The 20,810-nt window shown below is 40.2% G+C and overlaps 1 protein-coding gene across 50 annotated transcripts in view; it reads right to left on the reverse strand.

Moving 5' to 3' along the window:
* Positions 1-20,810, reverse strand: part of TTN (titin) — a 290,139-nt gene that overhangs the window by 128,769 nt on the left and 140,560 nt on the right. For 37 of the 50 annotated variants that reach the window (XM_088676590.1, XM_088676579.1, XM_088676604.1 and 34 more), the window contains 31 exons: positions 19,764-19,850; positions 19,495-19,572; positions 19,096-19,173; positions 18,594-18,677; positions 18,085-18,165; positions 17,825-17,905; positions 16,522-16,605; positions 16,056-16,130; positions 15,818-15,892; positions 15,501-15,575; positions 15,089-15,172; positions 14,262-14,600; positions 13,877-13,960; positions 12,999-13,076; positions 12,697-12,780; positions 12,454-12,537; positions 11,877-11,960; positions 11,131-11,214; positions 10,936-11,016; positions 10,405-10,491; positions 10,134-10,214; positions 7,735-7,827; positions 6,078-7,589; positions 4,903-4,986; positions 4,474-4,548; positions 3,163-3,237; positions 2,306-2,389; positions 1,573-1,656; positions 1,192-1,275; positions 839-910; positions 332-400 (listed from right to left, as the gene is read on the reverse strand). In XM_088676590.1, coding sequence (XP_088532716.1) covers positions 332-400; positions 839-910; positions 1,192-1,275; positions 1,573-1,656; positions 2,306-2,389; positions 3,163-3,237; positions 4,474-4,548; positions 4,903-4,986; positions 6,078-7,589; positions 7,735-7,827; positions 10,134-10,214; positions 10,405-10,491; positions 10,936-11,016; positions 11,131-11,214; positions 11,877-11,960; positions 12,454-12,537; positions 12,697-12,780; positions 12,999-13,076; positions 13,877-13,960; positions 14,262-14,600; positions 15,089-15,172; positions 15,501-15,575; positions 15,818-15,892; positions 16,056-16,130; positions 16,522-16,605; positions 17,825-17,905; positions 18,085-18,165; positions 18,594-18,677; positions 19,096-19,173; positions 19,495-19,572; positions 19,764-19,850 — 4,200 coding nt within the window. The remainder of the gene's footprint in view (positions 1-331; positions 401-838; positions 911-1,191; positions 1,276-1,572; positions 1,657-2,305; positions 2,390-3,162; positions 3,238-4,473; positions 4,549-4,902; positions 4,987-6,077; positions 7,590-7,734; positions 7,828-10,133; positions 10,215-10,404; positions 10,492-10,935; positions 11,017-11,130; positions 11,215-11,876; positions 11,961-12,453; positions 12,538-12,696; positions 12,781-12,998; positions 13,077-13,876; positions 13,961-14,261; positions 14,601-15,088; positions 15,173-15,500; positions 15,576-15,817; positions 15,893-16,055; positions 16,131-16,521; positions 16,606-17,824; positions 17,906-18,084; positions 18,166-18,593; positions 18,678-19,095; positions 19,174-19,494; positions 19,573-19,763; positions 19,851-20,810) is intronic. The other 13 variants (XM_088676461.1, XM_088676479.1, XM_035134085.3 and 10 more) reach the window with 9 other exon arrangements.

A 20,810-nucleotide genomic window follows, 5' to 3' on the forward strand; every position in this document is an offset into this window, starting at 1 on the left:
GCATTGGTAAGGGATGGAGATGCTTCCTGGTACATTCTCATTTGAATTTTCCTTAAGTATACGAAACTACACAGTTATTTTTCAGTAAATTTCTGCTGCCAGGGTTGCTGAAAGTAAATAGGCCAACAGCCTGGATGGCAGATTACTCACCAGGAGCTAAGTGTCAGCTAATAAAGTAATTATTTTATAAAAATAGGCTGAAAGCCTTCTGGATATCTCAGATGAAGAAGACATGTTGTACATCATAGGAGAAAACAAGGAACACAAAGTACAACATATACATCAGAATAAGAAGACGCTTCCATGTGACCACAATAATGTTGACATGTACCTTTAGCTGGTGGGGCTTCTGGTGTAGGTGGTTTCTTTTCTGGAACGACTTTCTTGGGAACTTCTGGCACTTTAAAAGACATTGGTCAGTTTTAATGCCCGATTTATTTATTTAATTCCACGAGAAATTTTATACACTGCTTGGTTGTATAAACAAAGTAAAATAAAAAAACAAATCCTCAAAGGGGCTTACGAAAAAAGATCATACAATTATCGATGAGAATTAACGACAGTAATTTAAGACTTTTTGAAAAGGCTAAAATAACAATAAACAGATTAAAACATGCACCAGCTTTCTAAATGTAGAAGATATGAGCAAAACGCAAGGGAAAAACAGTTCCCACAAGAAACTCAAGCTGTACTCCTTAGATCTGTTCACAGAATCGAGTGAACAGATTTGAATTTGCCACCCAAACAGTAGAAGGAAATCCCAGGAGGTGGCGAATTTGAAAGAGCTAAACATGCAAAACAATAAGAATATAAATATTCCCAAGATGCTAAGATATACCTTTGGGTGCTGGAGGTTCAGGCTTTTTCACGGGTACTTTTTCTTCTGGGATTTTCTTTGGCACCTCAGGAACTTCAAAGATAGTAAATTGTTTTAAGTCTTGGGCTACAGTGATGTATGCCAGTAATTAACAAGAGCAAACAAAGGGAAGGGAAACCAACATAAAGGGCTATCTTTTTTTCTAAAATACATGTGGGACACATATTACATATGACTACATTATGAGGAGTCATCTCAGAGGGAAAATAAGACTATTAAACATACTTTTACAACTATTCAGTTATGTGAAAATAATGTTACAGCTATAAAACAAATCTGAAGTTCTTTGTGGCGTTTCTGGTTATGACATGTACCTTTAGCAGCAGGGGGCTCTGGTTTTTTAGGCTCAGGAACCTTTGCTTTTTCCTCAGGGACCACTTTCTTGGGTACTTCGGGAACTTGAATGGAAAACAATTTCGTTTGAGAATGCGAATATCAAAGAGAATGCACAGACGGTACTAAGGACACTAGAAAGTCGTAAAACACAGAACGTCAAAAATAAGGACAAAGCTGGAGAGACACAACATGACACAATTCATCTGTACAGAAGTAAGCCTCCTGTCTTTCTTGTCAGGTCACACAGTAGAAACACAGAGATGGAAATCAACATTTTCCTGTCTCTCCCCTTGATAAAGGTTAGATATTCCTCCCAAGAGCAAACAAAGCTGTTTCATATGTTATGAGCAAATACACACCTTTAGCAGGTGGAGCTTCCGGTTTCTTAGGCACTTCAGCTGGTACTTTCTTTTCTGGAACAACTTTCTTTGGCACCTCAGGCACTTGAAAACATTATTATTATTATTATTATTATTATTATTATTATTATTATTATTATTATTTACAACAAGTCATTTAAGAAACATACACAGTGCAGTTACAAGAACATGCACACACACAACCCCAGCATTAAACAGGCAACACAGGTCCATCATTTGAGTTCGTGAATCCCACAGATTGCTCTTAAAAAGCAGTGATAACCACTAAATTGGTTGGTCTTCAAAGGGGTTCATGGGGGGGGGGGGGAAAGGCTACCAGTGGCTACCAGTCATGGTTGCATATTACGTCCGGAGTAGGGGCAGTATGCTCATCAAAACCAGTTTCTGGGAAATCACAAGTGAGGAGAATGCTGTAGTGCCCATGTTCTGCTTGTGGACTTCCCACTGGCATTTATTTAGTTGGGCACTGTGACAGCCATATGCTAGATTAGATGAGTTGTTGGTCTCTTCCTGTGTTCACCCAAATATATTTAGGTATTGCAGATGTACAGTATACTAACACCAACAAACTTCAGTTTGAAAAATGTGTACTACTCAGTGCTACCCTTAGAATGGCAATGGCGCCCACCTGAGAGGTGCCAGAACTGAGTTCCGGCTGAAAAAAGCTCTGGTAGAACTAACTTGTCATTCTTTCTTTAAAAATGAGGCCTACCTTTGGCAGGTGGAGGTTCTGGCTTCTTCGGCACAGCCACTGGAGCTTTTTCTTCTGGGACAGGTTTCTTTGGTACCTCAGGCACTGAATAAGATTAGCTTATGTTAATGCCATGCATTCCAAAGGTAGCATATGTTAATCCTAACAACAACAAAAAATCCTTCCAGTAGCACCTTAGAGACCAACTAAGTTTGTCATTGGTATGAGCTTTCGTGTGCATGCACACTTCTTCAGATACCTGAAGAAGTGAAGTGAAGAAGTATCTGAAGAAGTGTGCATGCACACGAAAGTTCATACCAATGACAAACTTAGTTGGTCTCTAAGGTGCTACTGTAAGGAATTTTTGTTTGTTTGTTTGTTTCGACTACGGCAGACCAACACGGCTACCTACCTGTAACTAGAAATATGTTAATCCTGTCACAGAATGGTAGCAGGTGGACACGACCTGGTATCAGTTATGTCTAGCTTCAATAATGCGAACTTAAACACGTACAGTGGTACCTTGCTTCTCGAATAGCTTAGTTGTTGAACAAACGGTTCCAGAACACCGCAAACATCTGACGCAGCTTCCACTTGCATGCAGGAAGCTCCTGCAGCCAATTGGAAGCTGCGTCTTGGTTTTCGAATGGTTTCGGGAGTCGAACGGACTCCCGAAATCGATTAAGTTTGAGAACTAAGGTACTACTGTATACCATATATACAACATAACTAATAAGTGCTATCATTGCTGCCATGTATTCTGTGTGAAGAATAGTGACAAGGAAGTACGTAAGAAATGAAGAGTAGACACGAAAGGAACAGTAAGGAACTGACGGGATGGGAGCATCTTATTTGTTAAATACATTAAATGCACACACCTTTAGCCGGTGGCGCCTCTGGCTTTTTAGGCACAACTTTCTCTTCCGGAACAGGTTTCTTTGGTACCTCAGGCACTATTAAAGGAAGGGTATGGATTTTGCTTACTCTTTGGTGCATACATAACTTCTAAGACACAAATGCAAACTGAGGCTACAGTCTAAACTCAACACACACTAGGAAGTAAGTCCCACTGAATATTAACAAGTGACAGCATTTCTCAGTTTAAGGCTGTAATCCTAGGTCCAGTTATGTTCAAATCCCATTGAATGCAGCAGCAGCAGCAGCTTCTGAGACTTGGCTGCACTGGCCATCATCTAACACACAAGGCTTTGTCTTTGAAGGCTCTCATCTGAAATGTGCCATCTCTCTGAGGCTAGGTGGGCGGTGACTGGAGACCTGGCCTTCTTGTGGAACTCTTTCCCAAGGGAGGCTCACCGACCATGCAGCATAGCTGCCAAGTTATCCCCTTTTTTAAGGGATTTTCCCTTATGCTGAATAGGCTTCCTTGCAAGAAAAGGGAAAACTTGGCCGCTATGCCATGCAGTCTTTTTCCCCATCATTGTTATTAACACCATTGTTAACCATTTTTTAAAATATATATATATATATATATATACATAATTTAAATAGAAATCAATAGTAAGGAAGAAAGCACAAACCAGTAACAGAACAGTAAATAATTAAGCAGTTAACAATTTAACAACCAAAACTACAATAAATTAATTGCAATAATAATTTTAAAAGGAAATATATAATAATTTGAGATAAAGTTATGGTAGATGGGGATGGGGATATTTAAATAATAACATTCAATTGATATCCTATATCTTTAATGTATAATTTATAATTTGAAATATGATGGAAACAATCATTATATATTCAAAAAAATTCAAAAAAATTCAATGCATTCCTATGGGATTCGCTAGATGAATTTTTCGTTATAAGAAAAGACCTGTGGAACGAATTAAATTCGTCTAGCGAGGCACCACTGTATATACACTGGCCTGGTTCATGTGACACAGTAAGCTAAGCTATGGCTTACCAGAATTGTGCAAAAGCGCAGGCTTTCAATCACCAGCTTGCAACCACTTTGCTCCTGCATAGTCTTTTTTTAATATTACACTGTGCTGAGCTCAATCAAAGTTTAGTTTAGTGTATTGCTGGAGCCCAGACTCACTGTTAAGTGGTCTGCTCACTAACCACGAGCTGTAGCTGAGGTTTGTTCTTACCATGTCATGCAAACCAGGCCAATGCTTATCCTCCTGGACCAGCCCTAACCCACTGCTGCTTTCTGCCGAATGGGAAGTTACCTTTAGCTGGCGGTGCTTCTGGAACAGCAGCTGGCACCTTCTTTTCCGGGACAACTTTTGTGGGTACCTCAGGCACTTTAAAAGAAACAGCATCATTTCCTGTTACGTTTCAGTTTGTTAAAATGTAGGCAAAAGTGTCAGGAAGAAAGAGGCGCCTTTAGAGGAATTTCAGGAAGGTTAGTGGTAAATATTAAGCAGTCACAGTCCAGGGGACAAGTAAGTTCCATTGAAATCGATGGGGTTTTGTATCCATAACTCTTTGAATTGTAACCAAAACCTATCTGAACGTTTCCTATTGAGAAATGAAGTCAGTTTTTTGAATAAGAGTAAGCATAGAATGCAGAAGTATAAACGGGGGTGGGGGGAATCGAACCCATAACCCATTTCTTTTGGTCAGAATGAAGGGCACCAAGACTGAGGTATATATACCTTTAGCAGGTGGAGGTTCTGGTTTTTTAGGCACTGCAACAGATATTTTCTCTTCTGGCACAGCCTTCTTGGGCATCTCGGGAACTTTAAAGATATTAGTACATTTTACTTTGAAGAACTGAAAATGGTTTATAACACGGCATGAAGAAGTGAAACAGATTTATTCCCAACAGACAGAACATGGCACATGGACATGGAACGACATGGACAATATTGGCATTAAAATCACACGGGTGGGTATTCAGTTGAAAGCAAGAGGCTCCCCTTTACATTGTATAGACATAGACCTTTTCTCAAAACATACATAGTTGGCGTATGAACAAGCACCAGAATGTCAGTTGTTGCTGAATATTAGCTGTCGAAGGGGCAAATCTGAACAAATCATTCAAGCGACTGAAGAGAAGGCACTAGGATAAAAATTCCCCTCTATACAGGTCCTTCATTCATATATATAAGTAGTTATCTTTTATGGGCTGATGGAAACGGTTGAACTCAACTGAACATTTGAAAGATTTCAAAACACCTTCTGATAATATCTGTTTTGTAAGATTACTCCCACTGCTGCTACCTTCCTGACAGTGGTTTGGGTATGTTTCTTCTTCTTCTTCTTCTTATTATTATTAATAATTATTATTATTATTATCATAATTAGCACTTCCCCTTTCAACCTGGCATCTGACCTCATGTTTTATGATGTATTGCGTTGTATTTGTTTATAAAGGGAAGGATGCCTATGCAAATGATATTCCTATTTCTGAAAAAAAAATCAGCATGGGAACTTTTTAGGACACAAGATTATTAGGAAACAAGAAGAGATAACTTCTTTTTTTTTACTTTCTTTCTTACCCAGCAGAGCTTCTGTTTTTTTGCTTTCTGTCAGCACTTTTCTAGAACAGGTTTCTTGGATAAACCAGATACTTCAATAAAGATATTAGATTGTGTTAATTGTACGAACTGAAGAAGCCACAATAAAGATAAATAACAGCAAGACCGTAAAGACTTGACACCAAACATTGACATTAATTTGGCACATTCATATTTACGTATGACAAGAAAAGTTGCCCGTACAAAATTTATAAGCTAACATGAAACAAAGAAGATTCCCCCCCCACACACAAACAAGACAAACATTTCTTAAGCCAAGAGTGTCTTTTCCCTTTGGGAATGACGTCTACCTTTTAATGGTGGAGGCTCTGTTGCAGGCACAGCATAAGGGCCTTGTTTTTTAGGTTTAGCAACCATCACAGTCTCTTCTGGTATTTCAGCCTCTGCTGCTTCAAATACAACAGCAGGCTCTGGTTTTCTGGGTTTGGAAACAGCTGCCTTTTCCTCTGGCTCTTGCCACCAAACTGTTTCAGGTACCACTGTAGGTTCTGGCTCCCTGGATTTTGCTCTCTTTTCTTCTTCCACTTTGGGCTTTGCTGTTTCAAGCACCATGGCAACTTCCGGTTCTCTGGGTTTGGTGACAGCCATCTTCTGTTTTGCCACTGGAAGCGTTACTGTTTTAGGCACTGCAATAAGTTCTGGTTTTTTAGGTTTACCAGCGGCTATCTCCATTTCTGGCACGCGAGGTCCTGCTGACTCAAGAACAGCAACAGGTTTCAGTTTCTCAGGTTCAACAATATCTGTCTCTTCCTCTAGCTCAGGTTCTGCCATCTGAGGCATGACAATGAATTCCAGTTTTCTGGGTTTGACAACAGTCATCTTGTCTTCAGGCTCTGCTGTTTTAGGCATGACACCAAGATCTGTTTTTTTAGGTTTAGCAATGGTTGCTTTCTTTTCTTCTTCTTCAGGCCCTTCTATGTCAGGCACCAAAGCAGGTTGTAGTTTTCTGGGTTTGGTGACAGCTACCTTCTGTTTTGGCACTTGAGGCTCCACTATTTTGGACACCATAATTGGTTCTGGTTTTTTAGGTTTGGCAACAGCTGTCTTCTTTTTTGGTACATGAGGTTCTACCGTCTCAAGAACTACAACAGGTTTTGGTTCCTCATATCTATCTCCAACAGGTTTTGGTTCCGCGATATCTATCTCCTCTTCTTCCATTTCAGGCTCTACTGTTTGAGGAAACCCAACAGGTTCTGGTTTCCTAGGTTTGGAGACAGCCATCTTGTCTTCTTGCACTGGAGGCTCTGTTGTTTTAGGAACCACACCAGGTTTTGTTTTTTTAGGTTTAGCAATGAATAGCTTCTTTTCTGGCACCCCAGGCTCTTCCGTTTCAAGCTCCACAAGAGGTTCTGGTTTTCTGGGTTTGACAACAGCTATCTCCTGCTTTGACTCTACTGTTTTAAGCATCGCAACAGGCTCTGCTTTTTTAGGTTTAGCAATGACCTTCTTCTTTTCATGAGGTTCGACTGTCTCATAAACTGCAACACGTATGGGTTCCTCAGGTTCAGCAATATCTATCTCCTCTTCTTGCACTTCAGGCTCTACAATGGGTTGTGGTTTTCTGGGTTTGGCAACAAGTGGCTTCTGTTTTGGCACCTCAGGCTCTGCTGGCTTTGATACAGCAACAGATTCTGGTTTTGTGGGTTTACGAGCAACTGTCTTTCTTTCTGGGGTTTGAGGCTGCGTTATTTGAGATACTTCAGTACGTTCTGCTTTCTTATGTACGGAAACTAATTCTGTTTTTTCATGCTTTGCAATGGATATCTTCTCTTCTGCCACTCCTTTTCTGGGCACCTCAGACACTTTAAATAAAATCAATTCCCTTGTAAGAATTTTTAAACCACAAAATGCAAATAGTAGCATCAAACTGAGCAAGAGCGAAATAATGAAAATATGTCACTTTTGTGACTTTGGTAGCTTTACGGTTTCCTCGAAGAGAGAATGTACCTTTGGGAGGTGCAACCTCACGTTTCCTAGTAATGGCGGCAGGATACCGTTCTTCTTTTTCTTCTAGAAGCATTTCCTCATATGTTTCTGTATCTTAAAGATATTAGTTTTCTTTGAGACATGCAAAATCATACTTGTGAAAAGCATAGGACAAAAAAAGACATAGCCAAAGACTATGAGCAACAAACAGAGAGCCAAGCCGTATTTATTGTGGAATAATCTTATACGTTTCATTTAGTCACAGAAGCAGGCCCTCTTCAAGGTTCAGTAATTCGAACCTTGTGCTCTGCTAATTAGAGATGCTTAGGCTGAAATCAGATAGGAGTTCAGCACAATTATTTGCTTAAATCTAGGTTTGCTACAATCACATATAAAGTAGGGTGCCTGTTGTTAAGAGCAAAGGGGGTGGAGGAATGAAAGGTTCTGAAATATGCCCCTTCTGCACTCCAAAAGTCCCTAAACATTTTTTGCTGGAACTCCTTTTTTACCCCACATGGGCTCTGGTACCAGAAGTGAGCCTAGCTGGGAGAAGAGTGCCCAAAGTGATGGACTACAATGAGGTAAACCACAGGAGTTCCCTATAGCCATGTGTCCTTTTTGGTCCTTTAATAGGTTCCACTTCCTGCATTATACATGATTTGGCACATTCGGGTCAAGCTAAGGCTGCTTACACAATGCACATTTAAAGCATCCCCGCTAAAGAATCCCGAGAACTGAGGTTTACTCTTCACAGACCTACAATTCTCAGAACATTTAACAAACTGCAGTTCCCAGGATTCTTGGGGTGGGTGGGTATGCTTAAAATGCGTTTTGAGGTCTTCTCCTATCGCATCTGATTTGAACCTCAGTGGAAGACCAATCTGTGTTTCAGCTGGAGAAGATAAGGCACTTCCTTCCAAGCATAATAAGACATGTTGGAGCTAATAGGGTAAACAGGATATAGTTGTCAGCCTTGTTCCGTGTCCAATAGGAATGGGATACCTTTGCCGGTGGTGCTGTGGCCCATAGATTGCAGCAAAACACTGGGTAAGGTTTCCCCCAGTATCTTATTTGTGTAATGAGTTCATGGGAAAAGCTGTCCCATGAGCCCTTGCAAAGGGGAGAGGAAAGCCTATATAAGACTGCTCACCCCTGGAGCTCAGACCATTTTGCCTAGAGAGCTTTCTGCCCACCCACCCTTGGGTCAGAGCCTTCACTGGGCAATTTTGGGTCGCTCAGGGCTGTTAAGGATTTTCTCTCTCTCTCTGAGCCTGATTGGCGCTTGGTTGGGGTTTTTTCACGTTTCCCTCAATGAAATTATGGTCTTCCTTTGTTAGGGAGAGGAATGTTGTTTGAATGGGAGTGGAAATGGCATTGGGCAAGATCAACATAAGGGGCCTGAGGAGAGAATTGATCACATCACCCCCAAGTTCGATGTCAGGGTATTTGCCTGATCGGAATCTGCACCCTGGTTGCCCAGTGAGACCTTCCTTGCTTGGCGTGCACCATGACAAGGTTCAACACTGGCCAACTCCCACTGAACAGGTTTGGACTGTGCCAAACTCAGTGGATTCATTCCATCAACATGGTGCTTGTGGAATAAGGAACTGATCCTGGGACCCAATGCCATGCCAACCTTTACCCTGTCTGCAGCTGTCAATAAGAATTGGGCCTGATTTTATCACCATTGTACAGTCTGGTTATTTTTCTGCTCTCATGTGTCTACCAGGGCAAGTTAAGGCTCATCCATCAACTGAGCACTAGTCATACTTTTATGGTTCGTCTCACTAGTTATAAAGTTTGGTCCCACTGAAGCCAGTTGGTCTAATCCAGGCATCCCCAAACTGCGGCCCTCCAGATGTTTTGGCCTACAACTCCCATGATCCCTAGCTAACAGGACCAGTGGTCAGGGATGATGGGAATTGTAGTCCAAAACATCTGGAGGGCCTAATTTTGGGGGTGCCTGGTCTAATCTAATTAAAATCTAAGTTATCCGCCTTTCTGGTTTCCAGTTATTCCAATCTTCAGTTAAGTTCTGAAAAAAGTTTTTCATTGCTACTGAACTGTTCTATCATTAACTGGATCTTATGCTATTTTATTTTTCACCCAAGTTTTCATTTTTCTCCCTTAATGCTTTATGAGAATGGTTTTTATTAGGCTACATCTGAGACACACGAAAAAGGCAGCCTAAATAATTTCTAAACCTTGAAACAATTCCCCATGTGTGTCTATTGCTGTATTTGAAAATGAATTTACTTAAAGTCTATCCAATTAGTAATATGAATGGGGTGTGGATGGCCAATCAAATGGCCATAAACACCTTTAGTATACATGACAACCTGGGCTTGGGCTCTGTAACATAAAGCAATGACAAGTTAGAAGACTTTTAGATAAAACATTCTAATTAAAGGATTATGTACCTTCGTAGTGTGTAGCTTCTTTCCTAGATACTTGAACTGTTACTTGTTCCTCCGAAATGGCTTTCTTTCGAATCACAGGCACTTTAAAGATATTAGTTTGCGGCATTAAATTAAAAAAGTTGTGAAACACAAAGAAACAGACAAACTAAATAAACAGTTATTGACGTTGGCACACAACACCCTGAAATTTATGACAATGAGCTATTATGGCACATTTAAATGCCTTGAAATTTGCTAATTCATTATCACTTTCATCGAATGGCTGATGTACCTTTAGCTGCCGGAGGTTCCAATTCTTTTGAGACCGATGGAGTAGGAATTATTTCTTGTGAAACAGCCTTTTCTCGAATCTCAGGTGCTTTAAAGATATTAGTCTTTTTTTAGAAACGTGGGCATTTTAAAATAAGAGGTTATTGCAGACCACAGACAAAACAACAGGACACACACACACATAATTCAATGATCTTGGAAGAATTTGACACGTATCTTCCATGATAGAATTACAGCGACAAAACATTTCCTTATGGCCAATTGAGCCTTCTGCATTTGTCTCTGCTTTGCAAGAGCAGCGATTCTAGATGAAAAGCAATATTCCTATTCCTATTCAAATTTCTTGTACAGGTGATCTGAATTTTATCCCATCTAATTATTCCCCCTAAAATTGCATGGAATAATTTGTAATTAATTTGGCAAGAAATTAGCCTAAATTGCACAACACTGAATTATATAAGAGAATAGCAGGCGGGGAAATAAAATGGCGAAATGTATCATTTCATTGCAGTTGTAACTAGAAGTGTGTTACCTTTGACGGGTGGTGCCTCTTCTTTAGGTACTGGAGTAGGTTTCTTCTTCTCTGGCACAGCTTTCTTTGCCGCTGGAGGCACTTTAAAGATATTAGTTTATTTTTGAGTATGTATACAATTATGTCACACATAAGTCAAAAAGAACAGACGAATTGCTTGCTTTTGGAAGTTAGCGGAAGAGGTGGTGTATGTACCTTTAATGGGCGGAGCTTTCTGTTTTATAGGGACACCAATGGGAGCCGTTTCTTCTGGGACAGCTTCCTCTTCCAGTTCAAGCACTTTAAAGATATTAGTATATTTGAGACGTTTCAAAAGGACACGCAAAGGACAGGTTAGAAAAAAACAAAAAAAAAACAGCACACAGTGAAGACCAGCAGATCAAGAAAACAAACGAAGTTAAAACAGGAATAATCCTAGAGCTAAAGAAGCACAACTCATTTATGATTTGCTCTCTGACAGCTATGTTGTTTCTTTTGTCTTCTAAAAGTGAAATGGTTAACAGCAGAAACAGTGGTTTTTGCCACAGCAGCTGCATTACTATGCTCTTCTTGACACAGAGACAACAGGCTCTGCTCCGCATGCTAACAACTCAGATTCCTTCCTTTATGTCTATGTTTGGCCAAGTGCATTTGTTTCAGACTGGGCAGGTCAAATGATTGATAGGAAGCTTTGCAAAGGAGCTTCAGCACTGGAGCCAGAATCCCACCATTGGACCATAAGACCTGCTACTTCACTGCAATATGTCCTTAGGCCAAAACATGTGGACAATAATATTTTAAATCATGACATTTTGATTAAGCAAAACACAACATGATAAGGTGTTTGATATAATAAAGTCTACAAAATCAGACACCTCTTACTATTTTCAGTGCCAATTAAATTGTTTAACCGAGCTTTTCAAGCTTAGTTATTTTGCAAATTGAATAAAACTCTGGTGTACCTTCAACTGCAGCACCTTCCTTTTCTCTGGAGATAATATATGTAACTTTTTCTTCCATGAATGTTTTCTCATGAACTGCAGGAGCTTTAAAGATATTAGTTTTCTTTTAGTTGGTGGTTTTTTTATAAAAAGTTATAACATCTTTAAACACAAGACAACAATAACACAGAGAAAAGAATAACTAAACAAATTCTTTTTTCCATTTTAAATACTTCAGGGGCAGAATATCATTTTAATGGTTTCCTATGCAGGAAAGAAGGGGATAATGAGCAATTTAAATTTAATAAAGTGGCCTGGCCGATAAAATACATTTTCTAATGTCAGCTATACCTTTTTTCCTTTATACAATAAATGCCATCACTTTATTTAGGACATCTTCCAATCACAGCTGTTGTCAACCTAGTCAACAGATTTTTGTAAATGAAAATGTTTTTTCCAGGTTTCATAGGATTTATGATACACTTGTGCCAAGAGCAGCTAAGGGCCTTACTGCTGTGATCTAAGCACACTGGTCATGCAACTATACTGATGGAGATATACTTTTTTGTTGTTCTTGCCTATTCAAAATTCCATCTACCTTTTACTGTGGCAGGTTCTTCTGCTTCATAGGTAGTGACGGATACTTTTTCTTCAGGGACGGCTCTCTTGGGAATGGCAGGCACTTTAAAGATAGAGCATGTACTCAAGCTTATTTGGAGAAATACACACTTCTAAAATAATGTGCGCATTGCTGAAAGTTCTCTTCTGAGGCGTTAGTGATAACACCAAAGACGAGAACGCAGGAATGTCAACATTCTTTCTGTCTTACTACTGAATCTACCTTTAGTTGGTGAAGGCTCTTTTCTTTTGGGAACAGTCTTAGGCACTTTTTCTTCAGGAACAGCTTTCTTAGGTATCTCAGGCACTTTAAAGATACAATACTTTTGTTTAGTTATTTTTGAATCTTGGATGAATGCTATATACATAATTACAAAAGAAGGGAACACAAAACACAAGGACACATCACGAATACGTACACATACAGAACAAACACAACATACCAAATGAAGGTGTACAACACATTTATACAAAATACACAGAGAGAAGATGAAAGATACACAAGATAGCGAAGAGTGAATGTACCTTTAGGTGGCGGAGTCACTTCTTTCTTAGGAACAGCAAGAGGTACTTTTTCTTCTGGCTTCTTTTTTGCTGCGGGCACTTTAAAAACACGCATTTCTTTTAAGAATTTGTCGTTCTTTGAATTATGAATCAAGTGCAAGAATAAACAAAACAGACTTAAAATGCCACACAAAATGACAGAAAGGGGTTTTAAAAACGACAGAGACGCAAAGGGGCAAAGTTTGACAGAGAAGTAAAAAAATTATCTATCCTAGTTTGTTAGCTATATTGATCTGCCTTCTCTTATCTAGTTGCATACATATATGGGAAACTGTTCCACTAAACGTAATGAAACTTAGGTGGTTTGGAACCACAACCCAACTATACCCTCTCTCAAGCCCCATTCTTCCTCTGAAAAGCCACTCCGGAAGGTCTCCTCCCCTGGCAGCTGAACACACATGGTTGCCGGCTGATGGGGAATTCCCCCCAGTTGTCATGGCCATGGGTGCAACTTTTTGCCCAGCAAAGCCAGGTTCACATTGACCAATCAGAGGCGCAAGCTGGGGGAGTTCCTCGCTAGCTGGCTGGGCATTGGCTTAACAGAACTGAGGAAAAGCTATCAGACGTGTACATAGCTCATGCCCTTAGACAGATTTGTATCCAACTCAGAGCAGACACAGTGAAATTAATGGGCCTATGTTAGTCATGACCTTTAATTTCATTGGGTCTGTTATAACTATGACTAACAATGGATACAAGCCATAGTGACATATTAAAATTAATGTCCTATCTGTGATCTTAACAGCTAGCGAAAACTGAAATGTAAGGGCAATGGTCACCCATAAGGGCATCTGATTTTTCAGGGTACACAAAGGAACAGATTCCGCAGCTTTATGTACCTTTAGCTGGTGGAGCTTCCTCTTTTTTAGGCACAGCAACTTTTACTTTTTCTTCAGCAATGGCTCTTTTAGGCACCTCAGGCACTTGAAAAACATTTTACGGAGGAGTTTTTAGTTATTTACAAAGAAACCAAATCACCAAATTCAGAAGACTGTAATTACAATTACAGAAGAAGTCTCTAATCATTAAAAGAGGATATGCCCATCGTGAGCTTTTGAACTCTTCAGTAACAACAGCAAAGTTGGTTTGACCCACTCTGGGAACCCTTGTAAGCACAAAAGCAGGGAACACTGGGGTGGATTTTTTTGGGAGGGGAAATTTGGGCATGCAAAAGAATGTTCAATCTCAGGGCAGCAACAGACAACAAAAAAATGATTAATATACCTATTGCTGGTGGAACCTCATACACTTCCTCATATTCTTCAATCTCCTTTGTCTCCCGAACCTCTTCATAGTACTCAAGTTCCTCCGGTTCTGGAGCTTCTTCATACTGTTCAAATTCTTCTGGAGCTTCCTCGTATTGCTCGACTTCAGGTTCTTCTGGAGCTTCTTCATATCTTTCAGGTTCTGGGGCTTCCTCATATTCTTCAGGTTCTTCACCCTCTTCTACCTGAAGAAACTCCTCAGTCTTCTCGTATGTCTCATATTTCTCATATTCTTCATAGAAGTATTTTTCGACAGTGACCTGTTCTTCAGGGATGGGTTTCTTAGGTACCACAGGCACTTTAAAGATAGCATTAATTTTTCATTATTTCAAAGACTTGCTAGTGCATAATAAGCATACAAAGCAAACATAGAAAGAAAACCACCCAAAGTTATCAAATAATTACAAGAAGGGTTTTTAAAAGTAAAAAAAAATGATACCTGTAATGCTATTAGCTGATAGTAATAGACTAGAAGATGTTAGAAAAGATTAATGATAAATTCTCTTTGCAAGATATTTAGAGATGCACAGAAACAAAATTAGGTGGAAGAATTTTCTTTGATTTAACAGCAGATTTTTTTCCCTGAGAGATATTAAAAAATGCAGTGCTGTTTTAGGTAGGCATTTTTAAATTGTTTACCAAGTATACAAAAACCACATAATTCATAAAACATGAATAAAAATGAATGCAAGAAGTTACTAATGTATATTTGACAGTCTGTGAGAAAACACATATAATTAGTAATATGAAAGAAGAACATTTTAACACAGATAAGAAGAGGTGTACCTTTTGCAGGTGGAGCCTCTACTTTTTTAGGAGGAGCAGTTGGTACCTTCTTTTCAGGGACAACTTTCTTGGGTACCTCAGGCACTTTAAAGACACGACACCGCTACTTTAGCGTTTTTAAATTTTTTATATTGCACAATATCAGTCAAACTACAAGATCACAAGCAACACAGAGACATACAAGATGACACAAATCACTACGCTGATTTAGGATGCAATCCTATACTTATTTCCCTGGGCACCAGTCCTATAGATCCCAATGGGACTTATTTCTGAGTCGAACTGTATAGGATGGCATTGTTTAGTAGGTTCAAGTTCAAACGTCATGGGAGAACAACAACAAAGTGACTGGTTAATGGCATGGTGAATGTTATCATCTTACGTATCTATATGTATAGATTTATGGATATACCTTTCTCTGGAGGAGCTGCCACCTTTTTAGGAACAGGGACTTTCTCTTCTGGGACAGGTTTGGGAACTTCAGGCACTTTAAAGAATATTGAGTCATTTTAAGAATTTGGTCTCGAGCCAACGCGGACAAACACATATGACATTGCAACGTTTAAGAGCTATCTATTCAGACAAACTTTGCCATATTCCCAAAAGTGAACATCAGGTATGACATTACAGCAACCCCACTTTAATAGCTAATTAATTAATACAAATGGTTATCAGTGTATGGACAAAATAAAAATAAAAATTGCACGCTGTTTTAAAGATTGGATATACCTTTTTTGGGAGGAGCTGGCATCTTTTTGGCAGCAGGGACTTTTTCCTCCAGAACAGGCTTAGGAACCTCAGGCACTTTAAAGACAGCATAGACTCAATTTAAAGCCGCCACACACACACAAACATATAAGACTTCACAGCATTGTTAGCTATGTGTTTCAGTGCTCCTAGACATAACGATAATTTCTATACTTAAAGTAAATACTAAAAGCATTCTGGTTTTGATATATGGCTATACCTTTTGCTGGAGGAGACGGCACCTTTTTGGGAATGAGCACTTTCTCTTCAGGGACGGGTTTAGGAACCTCAGCCACTTTAAAAAAAAAGCACGATAGTGTTTTGAGAATATTGTTGTTTTAAAAATTAGAATAACAATAATCCTCAGTGCTAACATAACACCAAGAAGCACCAAGAACAGGAAGTGGTGTACAAAAAAGCAAGAAATTAGCAAAACGAGCACTTCAGCAATTCAAGAACTCAATAGACATTATTCGCCGGGAAGCACTTTTCCATACATGCCAAACAGACAAAAGTGACACAGGACAAACATGTTGCGCTATACACATGTTGAAATATTTCCTGCACACAGTTTAAATCCCCCTGAATTCACTGGCAAACAAGAAGTTTCTTTTATCTTCTGGAAGGTCAGGTTGTTAGTACAACTGAAGAAAACATACACTAATTCTTTGTATATGTTAATGTACCTTTTGCAGGAGGAGGCTCCACTTTTTTGGGAACAGCTGCAGGGACTCTCTTTTCTGGGATGACTTTCTTTGGCATTTCTGGGACTTTAAACACATATTTTCCGGATTAAGAATTTTGATTTTTAATCCACTTCGGAAAGAGAAACATAGCTCACGCTGGGGTTGGGGCAGGGCAGGGAGCACAAACACAGGTCACAGCATAGGCCACAATCCATGAATTTGCTTTGCATAACAGAATTTGTGCCTATTCCTCTCGGAACAGCAGCCATGGCATATCACACACTACATTTGAAATTTTGCGGAGTTTCCAAAACAATTTGCAAAACAGTATGTGGGCCTCTGTTCATGATAACTAAACAATGCACAGCAATCCTCTTCATGTTTACTTAGGAGTAAATCCCACAGTGTTGAAAGAAGTGTCATTATACCAAATCAGATCATGAGTTAAGGTTAAGGAATCGGGTCTGGAGCTTTTTACAGCTGGGTACCCTGTTAAAGGGGTTTGGGAAGGGATATTGCTGCTCAGAGGTCACATGGAGGCCAATGGACCATAGCACCCCGTTGAGAGGTGGCCTGGCGGGTAGTATCACACTTGATGTGTGTCGGGGCGTGACCTCTTGACCCAACTATCAACAACCAGCAGGCAGGCTGGTTGATCTCGGATACCTACCCAATGTCTTCTCCAAAACCAGTTTACATGGTTTGCCTCCGACATCGGATGGTGCACCTCTTGAGTATGGCTATGCAAATATCTTTACTTAGAAACAGTTATCTTTAAATAGTTAAGTGCTATTATTTATGTCTTTAGAAAAAAAGGTTTGTAAAATTATTTTCAGAGGTGTTATAAAGAAAATTACAGCATGATACAAGATCAAGAAAGAGAAGTATTTAGGTTGCAATTAAAAGTATGTCTGCAGTCCTATGGCCCATTCACTTGGGAGGAATAGTTCATTGTCTCCAATGCTGTTTTACTGATTACCCAATGGAACTTTCCTGTTGTTTCCTCCCACCTGCAGTGCCCCTCTGTGCACCCTCAAAATTCACATATGGAAGTCAGGGGACTATTTGAGCAGATGGGGGGGGGGGTTGCATGGGAAAAGGGGGGAAGGGAAGTCCCACTGAATGAGCAAAACTCTGCTTGCCCAGAGTTTGGTAAGCCTAGCAGAATTTATTCCTGAGTAAACATGCATAAGATCAGATTGCATGACTTTTAGAGAACATAAAGCAAAAGACACAGATCATATGATTGCTCTTATTTTTAAAAGAGGTCTTTGATAAGGATAATGATGGTGAGCTGATGTACCTTTTTCAGGTATAGCTTCCTCTTCTTCAGGTATATAAACAGGTGCTTCTTCTGGGACAGGCTCCTTTGGTATGTGCGGCACTTCAAAGATTTAATTTGAAGAATGTGATTTATGGGTTTGTTGTGACAAAGAAAGAGACAGAAATAGAAAGAGCTGACAGGCAAGGGACAACAACTATATTTGACATACACAGGCATCACTTCTAAGATTAAAGAAACACATGAGATCAAGAAGACTGATTATGATTGGGTTGGTATACCTTTAGCTGGTGGTTCTGGTTTTTTGGGCACAGTGAGAGGCACCTTTGCTTCAGACACAGCTTTCTTGGGTATCTCAGGCACTTTAAAGACACCAAGAAACAGACTTTGTATGCACATTGTATCACAAAAAAGAAAGAACAGATGGAGCAGAAGACAAAACATAAAAGCCACTGATATCTCGGGTGGGTGTGTCTGTGGTTGTAAATCTACACATCTTGTTGCTTCTGCATGGTTAATATTGCTTGCTGCAATATTCTGCACATATCGTGCGCTGCTCTGGTTCGCCAGAAGTGGCTTAGTCATGCTGGCCACATGACCTGGAAGCTGTCTGCAGACAAATGCCAGCTCCATTGGCCTATAGAGCAAGATGAGTACGCAACTCCAGAGTCGTCCACGGCTGGACCTAACGATCAAGGGTACCTTTACCTTTTATCTCTATGTTAAACCATGGGCAAAGCACTAACACATGTATGTATAAGCTATATCTTTCAAATATTATTTCAGATACCTTTAGGTGGAGCAGGCTCTGGTTTTTTGGGGACCGCAACAGGCACTTTCTCTTCTGGCACGGCTTTTTTCGGCACGGCCGGCACTTAAAAAAGATTAATTTTCAGATTGATTTTATTCCTTCCAGTATTGAGACATCACAAAGCAAAAGAACTAAAAGAAGAATGTGCTGCATCTGAGCCACAAGGGCAAGGGGTTTTCCTCACTGATATAGTGTTTCTTTAATATTTATATTTACAAGCCCACCTTTCGTGGTATTGACCACCCAGGGAGAGGTACAACAAACTGCAGCCCTGCTGTGTAATGTAGCAGGTTAATTGCTTACAACAGGGCTTCCCAAACTTGAGACACCAGTTGTTTTTGGATTACAACGCCCATCATCCTGAGCTAGCAGAACAAGTGGTCAGGGATGATGGGCATTGTAGTCCAAAAAACCAGCTGGAAACCCAAGTTTGGGGAAACCCTGGTTTAAAAGGATGACCAGGTGAACAAGGGGACGATACCTTTAGCGGGAGGAGCTTCCACTTTTTTAGGAGCAGGTACTTTCTCTTCAGGGACCACTTTCTTGGGCACTTCAGGCACTTCAATGGAAAGAGACAGTACTTTGAGCATAGAATTTGGTTTCCAAAAGAAGATGGAGAACAGTGACACAAAACACAAGAAGACATTGACCAAGAAGATTTTTTGTTGTTGAATAAAATAAACAAGAATTTACATTTAACAGCATTAAAGGTTATTGTTTTCAGTTTGCACGACAATAATACCACATAAATATGCCCAAAGTGTGTCGAGACACAACATCAACACAACAGGAAAATGTAAGTACATCATTGCAATTAACAGCCTAGTTGTAGCCTAATAGGTAAGTTTATTTGCACAGGGCAAGCCTCACACTGATTTACCTTTAGCTGGTGGGGCTTCTTTTCGTTTAGGAACCGGAACCTTTTCTTCCGGGACGGGTTTCTTTGGCACCTCAGGCACTTTAAAGATAGGGCAAGAGATTGTTGAGGACAGCACACCATTCACACAGCACATTAAAACAGAGAGTCGACAAAGGGCACTGCTAGTGATATGTCTACAGTTGATCCCCAGCCCACGAACACCACTGAGCCAACAAACTTAATGAACTGAAAGCAAGAGTTTGAGGACACCAAATGAAGAGATGATGTACCTTTTGCTGGAGGAGCTTCCTTCTTCTTGGGGACAGGTGCAGGAGGAGCCTTTTTCTCAGGGATGGGTTTCTTCGGTACCTCAGGCACTTGAAGGATAGGATTGTATTTAAAAGAATGGATGCACCAAGACGCACCATAAGAACACAGCTGTATTGCAACACTATGACATGACCCCCCCCCTCCAAAGCTAAGTTAACTTAAGGAAAGTTGCTTGCTCCCTCTTCCTCCTTACAGCCACTTGCATCCCCTGAGAGTCCTCTCCAGAGTGTTGGGGCTCCTTCCTGAATAGTGTGAAATGGGGCATACATAGCTTTTTAAAATAATCAAGCCAGACCATTGGTCCATCTAGCTCCTTGTCAATTACAGTCATACCTTGGATCCCAAACACCATGGGCGTTTTGGCTCCTGAATGCTGCAAACCCGGAAGTGACTGCTCCTGTTTGTGAACTATTTTTGGAAGCCAAACATCTGATGGGGCTTCTGCAGCTTCCAATTGGCTGCAGGAGCTTCGTGGCTTCTGATTGGCTCCACGAAGCTCTTGCAGCCAATCAGAAGCCACACTTTGGTTTCCAAATGTTTTGGAAGTCAAATGGGCTTCTGGAACGCATTCCATTCAACTTCCAAGGTATGACTGTATAATGACAAACGGGGAATTCTTAGTCCTACCTGGCAATGCCAGGGATTGAAACTGGGACCTTCTACATTCAAAGCAGATGTTTTACCACAAAGCCACACTCCTTCCACAGATGGGGGCACTGGTGCTGGGAGGGGAGAGTAATTCAAAATCAGAGATTCAAAGATAAGTTATTTAAGGGAAGGTCATGGAGGAGAAATGTCCCATCTCCTCTATGGTTAAGATATATTGCCCGGCACATGGAGAGGGCTGGTTGGCAATGCAAGAACATGGGGATACTATCAGATGCTAGACATTTTCTTCCTGATCTCACTATTCAGTAGAGCATAGGTCGTAGGTCAATGCTATCAGATGTTCTATTAATTGGCTCCCAGTACGTTTCTGAGCTCAATTCAAAGTGTTGGTGCTGACC

Source organism: Zootoca vivipara, chromosome 1 (genome assembly GCF_965207765.1).
Source record: "Zootoca vivipara chromosome 1, rZooViv2.hap1.1, whole genome shotgun sequence".
Lineage (NCBI taxonomy): Eukaryota > Metazoa > Chordata > Lepidosauria > Squamata > Lacertidae > Zootoca > Zootoca vivipara.